At 47.7% G+C, this 12,500-nt stretch overlaps 1 protein-coding gene across 2 annotated transcripts in view; it reads left to right on the top strand.

Annotated features, from left to right (window-relative positions):
• The window catches only part of gramd1bb (GRAM domain containing 1Bb), a 92,710-nt gene that overhangs the window by 74,627 nt on the left and 5,583 nt on the right, over window positions 1–12,500 (top strand). For both annotated transcript variants that reach the window (XM_062552351.1, XM_062552352.1), the window contains exons 5-18: window positions 4,854–4,938; window positions 5,270–5,373; window positions 5,582–5,677; window positions 5,828–5,908; window positions 6,071–6,186; window positions 6,732–6,900; window positions 7,323–7,515; window positions 8,014–8,157; window positions 8,448–8,566; window positions 9,136–9,278; window positions 9,653–9,756; window positions 10,093–10,308; window positions 11,124–11,214; window positions 12,311–12,418. In XM_062552351.1, the coding sequence (XP_062408335.1) occupies window positions 4,854–4,938; window positions 5,270–5,373; window positions 5,582–5,677; window positions 5,828–5,908; window positions 6,071–6,186; window positions 6,732–6,900; window positions 7,323–7,515; window positions 8,014–8,157; window positions 8,448–8,566; window positions 9,136–9,278; window positions 9,653–9,756; window positions 10,093–10,308; window positions 11,124–11,214; window positions 12,311–12,418 (1,769 nt within the window). The remainder of the gene's footprint in view (window positions 1–4,853; window positions 4,939–5,269; window positions 5,374–5,581; window positions 5,678–5,827; window positions 5,909–6,070; window positions 6,187–6,731; window positions 6,901–7,322; window positions 7,516–8,013; window positions 8,158–8,447; window positions 8,567–9,135; window positions 9,279–9,652; window positions 9,757–10,092; window positions 10,309–11,123; window positions 11,215–12,310; window positions 12,419–12,500) is intronic.

The following is a 12,500-nucleotide window of genomic DNA, read 5'->3' on the forward strand; positions in this document are numbered from 1 at the left end:
AATGGAGGCATTTGCCTGCTGAAGGGAGTCTGCGTTACCACTAAGCGGCGAAAGGCATGGCCCTGTGTCTGTGCTGTGACTGAAAATACCACTGTCACCATCCTGAGTGAGCAAAATGTGGTTATGTGTGCTCATGTGGTTCTGAGAGGACCGACAGCCAGTCCGCAGCTTTCAATGGGTCATTGTGTATGAAATAGGTTAAGATTGGTTTAGTTGCTAGGATGGTGTGTGATTGTGTGTGTGTGTGTGTGTGTGTGTGTGTGCTTGTTTGTGTGCGCGCACGTGTGCGTGTGTGTGCATGTGTGTGTGTTTGTGTGTGTGTCTGTGTGTGTATGCATGTCTGTGTGTGTGTGTGTGTGGCGATGATGACCTCCCATGGCCCTGAGTGCTCTATGATTAAAGCACATCCGTCCAAAAGTGAGATCTGAGCCCGACCCCATGAGAGAAATGGACACACCACACCAGTCACTGGGACCCCCACTAACACCTTAGCTAACTTAGCTAATGTTAACGGCTAATGCTAATGCACATTTTTTGGCGAGCTATCAAGCGCTATCAAGGCTGATTCACTAACACTAGCTTCTGTGTTGGTTTGACACAAACTGTAAAATGTGTTGCTATCATGGGACACAGAGCTGCACAAAAAGGGATGCAGTGTCACATAGAAACGTGTGTGAAATGGAAAGGCACAACGAGATGAGAGCATAGGGAAAATGGTACAGAGCTGGACTCAAATTCAGAAAGCGAGATAAACAGTGTTTGGGAGAGGTGCGGCTGTTGGCTGTTGGAGGAGTACTGCAGTACAAAAGAGCCACTGTGTGTGTGTGTGTGTGTGTGTGTGTGTGTGTGTGTGTGTGTGTGTGTAGTTTGTAAATGGCAGATGAAAGGCAATGAGGAGCAGCCGGCCAGCGAGGGCCCAAGAGCAGTGGCCCCTCCACACACACACACACACACACACACAAAACACACACACAAAACACACACACAGAACAATAGCCCTAGTGTGGGGACACTCATTCTCTATGAGGAGGCTGTTGTGATTTCACACCCCCACCTCCCTCATTCCCCTGCTAACCCTGAAGACAAGACACACACTTGGTTAGAATCCCTCCATGCCGGGCAGATGCCACCGTACTGGACCTGTGTGGCTTCACTGCTGAATGCAGATTGTGATGAATGTGCTATTAAATGCACAAGGAGTGAGCTGATGAGGAAGCCTGTGGAAATGAATCAGACCTGTCTCCTTAGTCACACACCTACTGTATATGCATACCATGACATCCAGACAAGCACCTCATTGTACCCACACACACACACACACACACACACACACACACACACACACACACACGTACAGTACACACATATTCAAACACAGACACACATACACGTATACACACACACACTGTTGGTTGTCACCGTCCCCATTTGCACAGGTGACGAGCAGCCCCACCCTTTGAGTGGTGGTGCCAGTCACCTGTGTCTCTCGGTGTTTGCAGACATGGTTAATGTGTAACCCCTTCACCACGACTCGTCCGTGTCACAACCAGACATGTTTCAACCGCACTGGCACAGGCACAGGCACCTATTGTACTGAGTTAAAGACCAGGAGCCGAGGCCCTTCCAGAGCATGTTGCAATACAGCCTCCTTTAGACCCCCCTGAAGCCTTCCTCCAGTGATGAAGCAAGCATGTTGTTCCTTTCGTCTTTTCATGGAACATTAAAGCTGTTCAATTCTTGCCATGTTGAAAGTATGGTCTTCGTCATGAGCTTATTTGCCAGATGATTGCATTCACATTGCGTATATTCATTTGAGGAATGAGGAATAACATTCATTGCAAAAGAGATTTTAGGTAATAAGACATACTATGACATTTCAGAAATAGAGTTTATCCACTTCTCAAAAAGGTTTATTCACCAATTTCAACTTTAAACATTACAAAAAATTGCAGTATATTTTCCACATTTACAATATGTACACTCATCAACACTCTAGGAACCATTGCCACTGGTATTGTTTTAAACATTGGACAATAGCATCCACTGTCATGTTCTGAATGGCTTTTTAAGAAATCCACATGACACAGTCCACCACCTTACCATGATCACAGGATTAATAGTCTACCCAACTCTTATTTTATCACCACACCCCTGGTTGAAGGACATAGTGTTAAAAAGAGGGAAGAAAGTAAGTGTATGTGATGGTCTATTGGGGTGCTAGATGTGTTAGGAGGAGAAGAGAGACTCTCAGAAGAGTTGGGTCTTTAGAAGCTTCTTGAGGACAGCTCTGGTAGCACTTTGTTCCACCAATGGGAAACTACGAATGAAAATAGCCAGGATTGCGGTGTGCAGCGTACCAGGCGATATTCCTTGGAGGAACTCAGTGACCGAGAAGTAGCATAATCTTTTATGAGAGACTTCCTGACTTTGTGTTGTTAATTTTCCTGAAATGCAGTGACCTTGTTTGACCGCGCTTCGGCCAAACACTCCATTTGTTTGGTGTCATTGGTCTGCCATAATGGCATGCAATAACTAAATTAGTTTATGTGTAATAAGCTGGCCTGCTGGTCTTTGTGAAAATCTGGCATTGGACTTTTCTGATGGTTCCCATGGATGGTTAGGGGTGTGGAGAAAATAGATAAGGCTAAGACTTGAACATGGCATTAACATTTTTACTGAACAAGTGGGTGTGTGAATCAAAAATCAATGGCTAGATAAAGAGGAATTAAGTGATATCTGGATTGGCAAACAACTTTCTGGGGAAACACCACAGATGTTATTTTTTTCCCCTCAAGAAGCTTTTCCCTCCTCCTGCCAAAGCGAGAATCATACAACCCTGACAACAAGTCAGCCCACACAGAGTGAGGCGGAGAGAGAAGACCCCCAGGACTAAAGAACATCAGGACGTCCAAACGCTTCCAGCGCTCTGCATTCCTGACCTGGGAAGCATGTGGAGAGCGATCTGTCTCAGTCACCGGAGGGTCGCCCAGCGATGAAGGCACTTGTTTGTGTGGAGATGTGACTGAAGGTTTTTCCCCTACTCTCTCACCTCTGCGCTTGTAATTCAATCACCTCGTCACCCTGTGGTGGTGGTGGTGGTGGGCGGGGGGGCTAGGCTGTGTGCTGAACTGAACTGAACTGGAGGGCTCTGTGGAGGATCATACAACTCCCCAACAGAAAGGAGAGAAAGAGTGAGTGAGAGAGAGAGAGAGAGAAGCAGGCAACGAAAAACAGACGCCTCAATAATAAAGGATCTGTCAGGAGGGGTTACTAAAGGGCATTGGCCGGACAACTCCTCTCCAGTGAGGGTGTGTGTGTGTGTGTGGGTGTGTGCGAGAGACAGAGAGAGAGAGAGAGAGAGGCAGGGATCATGAGGCTGCAGTCAGCAGGCTCCAACATTCAAACTGACAGTATCTGCCGTCTCAGACACACACACAGCGCGCAGCTCCGTGTCAGCAGTGGGAGGCATCCACACATCCCCCGATCCGCGGGCCAGCGGCAGGCGCAGCCCAGCTCTTATCAGCCCCAGTGCAGCGGAGGAGGAAGAGGAGGAAGAGGAGGAGGAGGAGCCGGAGGAGTGCTTCCTCGGGGCCATGGACCCACCGCAGGACTCGCTGTCGGACTGGGAGGCCATGCTGGAGATGGACGAAGCCCTGGCAGGGTGGCTCCCGCAGGGCTCTGTGTGGAGCGAAGAGTGGCTCTGGACCACGTACCCGGAGGACCCTTCGGATCGGCGGTACCGGCAGTCGTACTACGACGACGACGACGACGTCCCAGCCGTGAGTTTGTTTGTGACGGGAGAAGGAGGAGGAAGAGGAGGGTGAACGAGAAGGAAGTGGGAAGAGTGCAGCTTCCGTCGACTTCAGGGTTTTTAGTTTAGTTTCAGTCATATCTGTTATCATTTGCAACGAAAGCGTCCAAATCTTGGTGTTTGCCAGTTATGTCTGTCAGGGCTATTATCGACCATCATGAAGTCATTGTTTGTGTTGCACGGTTACAGCTCTTTGGCAACAGACAGTTGCAGTGTTAGTCATCTGCATGCCCCTTACTTCCTCATCAGATGGATGTGTCTGTTTGAAGGAAAAACTCAATGATTTTGATCTATTTTTTTGTTTAGCTACGTATCGTTACTGTAGTTATGAACGTGGAGTATGGAATATGTATTTGCTGTTGTCTCTGGAATACACATTACTGTAATGTATCAAGTACCCTTACAATGCACATTGGGTATTACCCGGATATTTATACAGTGGCACGCCCCATACTCTATGGGGAGGCCAGATCAGGGCCATATCAGGGCCAGATGAGGGCCATATCAGGGCCGGCTACAGTTCATACTGGGCTGCCATGTGGGAGCCGTTTTTAAATGGCATGTGTTCTGAATGGGGCTTTGGAATGTGGAGAACTGCATTGCTAATGTCCAGCAACATGCCAGGCACCTCTACTGGACCACATTTGAAGGGATCAAATTTGACCCTTGGGGGATCCCCCACCCCCCGCCCCCATCTCCCCAAGAATTCATTTATTTATTTGTTTGTTTGTTGGTTTGGTCGTTTGTTTGTTTGCCTGCCTGTTGCCTGCCCTTGCTGTTTGCGGTCTACTCTGCCTTCTACTGCATGTACTAATGTTACCCGAGCAAGCCGGTCCGCTCCTCCTGAGGGGCTCACCACAGGTGGACAGACACTACATCTCCATTAGAACGCTTTCAGCGGTGACTGTGTGCATGTGCGTACGTACGTGTGCCTGAGAGAATACGGCCGAAACGGTCGGAAGACGGGCGTAGGGATGGTGGCCAGGTCAGATATGTATTCGCCTGTCCCGTTTCTCAGTACCTCTCTGTCCCTCTCTAACAGGTCTTGAGCCCTACGTATAAACAGCGTAATGAGGACTTCAGGAAACTCTTCAAACAGCTGCCCGACACGGAGCGGCTCATCGTGGGTAAGGCACCAGAGGGGCAGCAGCAAGGGCTGATAGAGGGCCACTCTGAAAGACGTCTTAAAGGAACACTCCGCCGTTTTTTCATGTTAAACTATGTTATTCCCTTAACTTAAGTTGATACATACCTCTTAATATGAAAAAACGGTGGCGCGTTGAACTATGCTGCTTGAATTAGCAAATCTACACCAAGATGTCTAAACTATGCTGCTTGAGTTAACTTAACGCTCTGAACTTATCATTTTCTCTCTCTCTCTCTCTGTCTATATCTGGATGTGTGTGTGTGTGTGTGTGTGTGTGTGTGTGTGTGTGTGTGTGTGTGTGTGTTTTGTAGACTACTCCTGTGCTCTGCAGCGTGACATCCTGCTGCAGGGTCGACTCTACCTCTCGGAAAACTGGATCTGTTTCTATAGTAACATCTTTCGCTGGGAGACGCTGGTACGGCTTCACACGACCCTTATCTCCCTGTGTCTTAACCTTGTCTACTCTGCCAGACATGTCTAATGTCTCATGTCAAAACAACAGATGAACCACAGGTTTTGTTTACTTTTCAAGTGTGTGGTATTGTGTGTAACCTTGTGTGTGTGTGTGTGTGTGTGTGTGTGTGTGTGTGTGTGTGTGTGTGTGTGTGTGCGTGTGTGTGTAGCTGACAGTGCGTCTTAAGGACGTTTGCTCCATGACGAAGGAGAAGACGGCGCGTTTGATCCCCAATGCCGTTCAGGTGTGCACGGACACTGAGAAGGTAAGTCTCCTCTCTGTGCATCCTCCCTGTCGTAAGGCAGGCCATTTCTCCGTAGTGACGCACCTGCATTCAGCGCATTGCACACCTCTGTGCTCTGCACCCTCCCTCCTCTCCTCTCCCTCACCTGACCTCCATCTTTGTCGTCCGCAGCACTTTTTCACCTCGTTTGGGGCCCGGGACAGGACCTACATGATGATGTTCAGGCTCTGGCAGAATGCCCTGCTGGAGAAGGTGAGAGAACAGCGAACTCCCAAGAGCAGGCTAAAGGAGTTTTATGAAGTCAGAGTTTTATTACGTTTTTGGTTTGTTGAATCAAGTCACATTAATGTTTAATGGAGATTTTGGTGGCTTGAGGCTTCATTTTAATGGCCACTCTACGTCTCCTCTTTGCAGCCCCTCTGTCCCAAAGAGCTGTGGCACTTTGTCCATCAGTGCTATGGCAACGAGCTGGGCCTCACCAGCGATGATGAGGACTACGTTCCCCCTGACAACGACTTCAACACCATGGGGTGAGACATCTAGCACCACAGCTGTGCTGCAGTAGCTTTATGACTGTGTAACAGGAAGTGCTCATGATAATAGTAATAGTTCCCTCTTGCCTTATAGAGAATGGCATCAGATAAAGTTCAGGAGCTTCCGGAAGCACACTACCCAAACACACACACACACACACACACGCACACGCACATGCACACGCACACGCACACGCACACGCACACGCACACGCACACGCACACACACACGCACACACACATACACATACACATACACACCTCACCAGATTGTATATGCAAACAGACAGCCTATTATAAACACACACAGTTGATTTATGCCCTTCCCCTCCATAATAATAATAATAGTTACCTCTCGCCTTATAGAGAATGGCATCAGATAACGTTTATGAGCTTTGCCTTGTAATCACACTTTCAGAAGCATACCATCCCCACACATACACACACACACACACACACATAACACTAGTGTATATATGCAAACAGACAACCTATTGCAAACACGCCCCGGTGATTTATGCCCCTTCTGTGATGGCCGACAGGTATTGTGAGGAGATCCCAGCCGAGGAGAATGAGATCAGCAATGACAACTCATCCAAGAGCAGCGGGGAGGCCAAGGCTGACGGCAGCCCCTTACCTACGCACAAGAAGTCCCTCTCCAACAGTGCCCTCCACCCCTCCCACACCAGCAGCAACGAGGCAGCACTCTCAGTGAGTTCAGCCCACAACCCACCACCAACACCTCAACAGTAGCAGCCATTTTAGAGGAAAAAGATGGCAGTTTCTCACTATGCAGTACAGAACACACATATATGCAGTACAGAACCCACACATATTCTAATAGAAATTACTTTTCTGATAGCCCTTTGTAGAAACCATATCTACAGTACTTAACTGTAAAGTATTGATAGTATTGAAGTATTGAAGCATTGTAGAAACCATATCCACAATACTTAACTGTAAAGTATTGATAGTATTGAAATATTTAAGCATTGTGGAACTGAATGTAAAATATTGATAGCTAAGAGAAATCATTCTTCAAGTGTACTATGAGTGTGTTTGTATTTCCCTGCGTGTAAATGCGGCTATCTGGGCAGTGTTATAACTGCCGCCCCCTGTTGGCCTGTGTGCAGATCGACATGGCCCCCGAGGAGTACACGGACTGTCTGCCGGACGGAGAGCTGCTCGGCATCCCGGTGCTGGTCGACGAGAGGAGCGGCGGGGAGCTGGGGGCCGCCGTGCCCGTGCCGTCGCCCTCGCTGGACTTCAACGACAACGAGGACCTCCCCACGGAGCTCAGCGACTCCTCGGAGACGCACGACGAGGGTACGCCTCACACGCTTTTGGTGCACAATCAGATTAGTTCATCACATAGCGCTGCAGTCGCAGCCCATGCCCTTCTACTTGTGTTCACAGTCACTCACTCAGTCACACACACACACACACTCTCACACACACACACACACACACACACACACACACACACACACACACACATACACACACACACACACACACACACACACACACACACACAGACATGCAGTTATCATACACACACATACACACCAGTCTGTCACCAGATTTTAGTAATACAAATGCGCTTTGTTGGTGAGAAGAAAACACAATGGAAAAGAAAATGGAAAGCTGATCTGTAATCAGTTTTATGTGACAGCACTTAAGCATGTGACACAGATGTATCTCTTTGTTTGTGTGTGTGTGTGTGTGTGTGTGTGTGTGTGTGTGTGTACCTGCATGCATATGTGTATGTACGTGTGTGTGTGTGCCCATGTATGTGATCACACATTTGCATGTTCTCAGCAGGAGAAGTGCAGGCGTTCCACGATGACCTGAACGGTCGGCAGTACATCAACGAGATTTACAAGTTCAGCGTGGACAAGATGTACGACATCCTCTTCGCCGAGTCGCAGTTCATGAGCGACTTCATGGACCAGCGGCGCTTCACCGGTCAGTTCCAGCAGCGTTTCGTTTCGTTCTCTTTTGCCCAGAGGTTGTTTATGTGCCGCCCCACTGATTAGATCAGAGCGATTAGGTCTCATGAGCTCACGGGGTTGATTCCCATGATGCGCCAAAAAACTCTGGACAGCTGAGTGGCTTTGGGGATAAAAGCTTGAATAAATTGAATAATTGTTAAATGAAAATATTTGACCCATGTTTTCTTCATTCTGTCTCTCCTAAAACACACACACACACACACACACACACACACACATACACACACACACACACCTTTGCAGACGTGGTGTATCACCCCTGGAGGAAAGAGGACGCTGGAAATCAGACAAGAGAGATCATGTACACCATCTCCCTCTCCAACCCACTGGCCCCTAAGACAGCCACTGTTACAGAGACACAGGTAAAGGCCCTACACTGCCACATGGCACTCTCTGTCTCACTTAGCATAGCATGCATTCACATACATATTCATATGTATATATTTATAGCCGCACATATGCATGAACATGTACATAGAACTGTACATATACGTTATGTACACATATATTTCATGTATCTCATATATCTGATGTCATCCTATGATTGCTGAGTGGCACTCAGATGAGTTGACGAATGAGTTGAGTCATGTTCAAAATTAAGAGACCACTCATTTGAGTGTCACTGAGCAACCGTAGGATCACATCAGAAAAATGTGCACTGGTCTCTTAGTTAATTCCAGAGCTGTATACAGTACATGTACGTGAGACAGCATCACACGTGGCACTCTGCATTTACATTTACATTTTGCATTCACAGCAGGTCTAATCTGCTCTCTAGGTAGAAGACACAAACACCTTAGCAACATCTAAGCAATTGTAGGAAGTGCAGTCGGAAGCGTCCTCAGTTCCTTCCTGTTCTTCTATTGTTTGCCCTCCTCTTGACCCGCCCTGCTCTCCCCCCTGGGGTCCCCCCCCCCCCCCCCCCATTTAGACCCTGTACAAGGCCAGTCATGAGAGAGAGTGCTACATCATCGACGCCGAGGTGATCACACACGACGTGCCGTACCACGACTACTTCTACACGCTCAACCGCTACATGCTAACGCGAGTGGCCAAGAACAAGTGTCGTCTGAGGTAAGGTTCATTAGCATACCGTATAGGTTACCTGAGAGGGAGAGTTCATGCGGCACTCAGTTAATGTAGTTTTGGATTCGTTCTAGCCAAAACAATATAAACATTTGTTTATTCGCGGTGTCAATTGATAATTTCAATGCATTCTATATTTTAGTAATCATATGCATGTGACAAATAAACCTCCTTGTATTCTTGTCACTTTATGAAATCTCTCAATGACCATTAGAAAACATTAATTTATGTAAGAGGCAATGGAAGCCAACCACCATTTTCTGTTATTATTACATAAAGCTATCGTTTGAGCACTTTTTTAACCAGAACTGCATTAGGAATATTGCATCCTATTGACCGTCATGTCTCTGCCATCTCCACAGAGTGTCTACTGAGCTGCGCTATCGGAAACAGCCCTGGGGTCTGGTGAAGGGCTTCATTGAGAAGAACTTCTGGAGTGGACTGGATGAGAACTTCCGCTCTCTCGGTAAACATCTCCACTGACCCTCTGTGACCTGCACTATCGATGTTGAAAGCAGAGGCACAAAAACAAAATGTTGTTGACAGTTTGGCGATTCACAAGCCCTGAAGGCATCAAAGAGTATTTATCACTGCGGCAATCTGTTCCATTTCAGATCACTGACTGTGGTTACAATGTGTGTCTGTGTGTGTGTGTGTGTGTGTTTATGTATGTGTGTCTGTGTGTGTGTGTGTGTGTGCGTGTGTGTGTGTGTGTGTGTGTGTGTGTGTGTGTGTGTGTGTGTGTGTGTGTGTTTATGTGTGTGTGTGTGTGTGTGTGTGTGTGTGTGTGTGTGTGTCACAGAGCTGGAGCTGGCCAAGCTGGAGGACGTCATGCTGTCGGAGCAGCAGGCTGTCTCCCACAGGCCCTCGCCCAAAGCCAAGGCGGTCAAGAACTCCACGCTGCGGCGCAGGAAGAGGCCTTTGCAGCACCTCCGAAACCAGCACATCGAGGAGGCCCTGAGCCCCGTCACCACGCCCACCGACGAGGAGGTCATCCACTGCATCAAACACGTGGCAGGTCAGGAGGGGCATCTCTCACAGCTCTCTCTTGTCCTCGATGTCTGTAGAACCTCATTCACACACACACACACACACACACACACACACACACAGACGCACGCACACACACACACACACACACACACACACACACACACACACACACACACACACTCACACACACACTCGTAGCAGAATCTTGTTATGTCATGAGTTTTTGTGTTGTTAGAGTTTATATTGAGCGGTAAATGTTTGTGTCGATCTGCTATGCTGTCAGCGTTTGTGTTGTTAAGAGTTTATGTTGTGTGGTGAATGTTTGTGTTGTTCAGCTCTGCTGTCAGAGGCGGACATTCCGGGTTCAGAAAGTAAACGTCCTGCCCAGTATTTGATCCAACCATTTAGTAAAACCAGCTCATCCTAATTAGCAGTCAGGTAGATGCAATAATTAGTGATATCACCTGTGTTACAGTAACTTCCCGCATATTAGCCGCATTGTGTTTAAGTCACAGGAAAGTGTTTAATGCAAGCTAAAAGAAACAAAACCATATTAACTGCCCCCCTGTATTAACCTCATAGCTGAAGAAATGTTGTAAAATCAATGTATAAGCCACGGCTAACAGTCGGGAAATTACGGTAAGTGCACAGGTAGAAGGAATATGGCGGGACTTTTACTTTCTGGAGCCGGGATGTCCGCCTCTGTCTGCTGTGCTCTGCGGTGGGTGTTTGAGTTGTTAGAGTTCATGTTGTGTGCTGAGTGTTTGTGTTGTTCTGCTCTGCGGTGCTCTGCGGTGTTTGTTTGTGCTGAGAGCGTCTGCGTGTCCTCTCTGTGTCCAGGCTCCACCCAGACGAGGCAGCCCCCTGAGCACCTCTCCAGCGGCTCGGCCCTCTGCAGCGTGTCCAAGTTGCTCCTCATCATCAGCTTTGTGTGAGTGCACATTCCAGCATGTACACACACACACACACACACACACACACACACACACACATACATACACACACAGACACACACATTCTCATGCAAACACAAATATACCCAAAACAGATTAACATATACTGTTTAATAACCATGTATGCACAAACACCACACACACAAACACACAGACACACACATATGCACACACATGTGTGCTTGCACACACACGTACACACATACACACACGCACACACACACACACACACACACACACACGAACACAATCACTCACACAATCACTCACACTATTTAGACCTCAATGCTATAGTGGCTAAAGACTGTAGCTTGTGCACTTCAGCAAATGTAGATTTTAGAAATTGGTTAGGAAATCAACTTTTAATTTGATTTGATTTTAATCAGTGAGTATCATCATTTCCTGTAAGTCTGTCATCTGTTTAGGTCATCAGTTCAGGTTATAAATGTAACCCTTCTCTTTTTGTCTCTCTTGGCTCTCCGTAGGATCTGTATAAGGTACACATTTTTACTGATAACCCAAACTAGCTGAGCTGAAGTGCGTCATCCGCCTGTTTGGATCCCTGTAGTTGCCTTCTGTAATAACAGCAGCACAGCTCTGCTTCATTACCACACATGCCATCCCCAGTTGCCCATGTGCAAACTGATACCCTGTCCAAACGTAACCCTCTCGCTCTCTCTCTTGCTCTCTCTCTCTATCTCTTTCTCTCTCTCTCCTGTCTCTCTCTCTCTCCTGTCTCTGCACTCTCTCTTCTTATTGCTCTCTTTCTCTGTCTATCACTGTCTTTCCTCTCTCTTTCTCCCCCTCTCTTCTTCTTCTTCCTCTCCCTCTCTCTCACTCCCTCTCTCCCTCTCCCTTTCCCTCTCTCTCACTTCTCTCTCTCTCTCTCTCTCTGCCTTCACCAGTCAGCTCATTCTGCTCCTCCCTCTCTGTCCTGTCCTGTCCTGTCCTGTCCTCTCTTGTCCAGTCCTCACTCCCCTGGTCTCATCAGTGCACTGTGTCCCTACAATGTCCACCTCCGTGTTAGCGAGGGGTCTCACTGATCCCCCTGGTGGCTTTGCTCTGTCATTGCAGTCTGGTGCTGCTAGTGTTCCTGAACATGATGCTGTTCTACAAGCTGTGGATGCTGGAGTACTCAGCCCAGAGCCTCACCACCTGGCAGGGCTTGCGGCTGCAGGAAAGGTAGGCTGTAGTTGAACACTTCTTTTGTGAATGCACTGTTTTATTAATTTTCTCATTTTTGTCTTATATTTTATAATGTTTG

This window comes from Sardina pilchardus, chromosome 13 (assembly GCF_963854185.1).
Source record: "Sardina pilchardus chromosome 13, fSarPil1.1, whole genome shotgun sequence".
Taxonomy (NCBI): Eukaryota; Metazoa; Chordata; class Actinopteri; order Clupeiformes; family Clupeidae; genus Sardina; species Sardina pilchardus.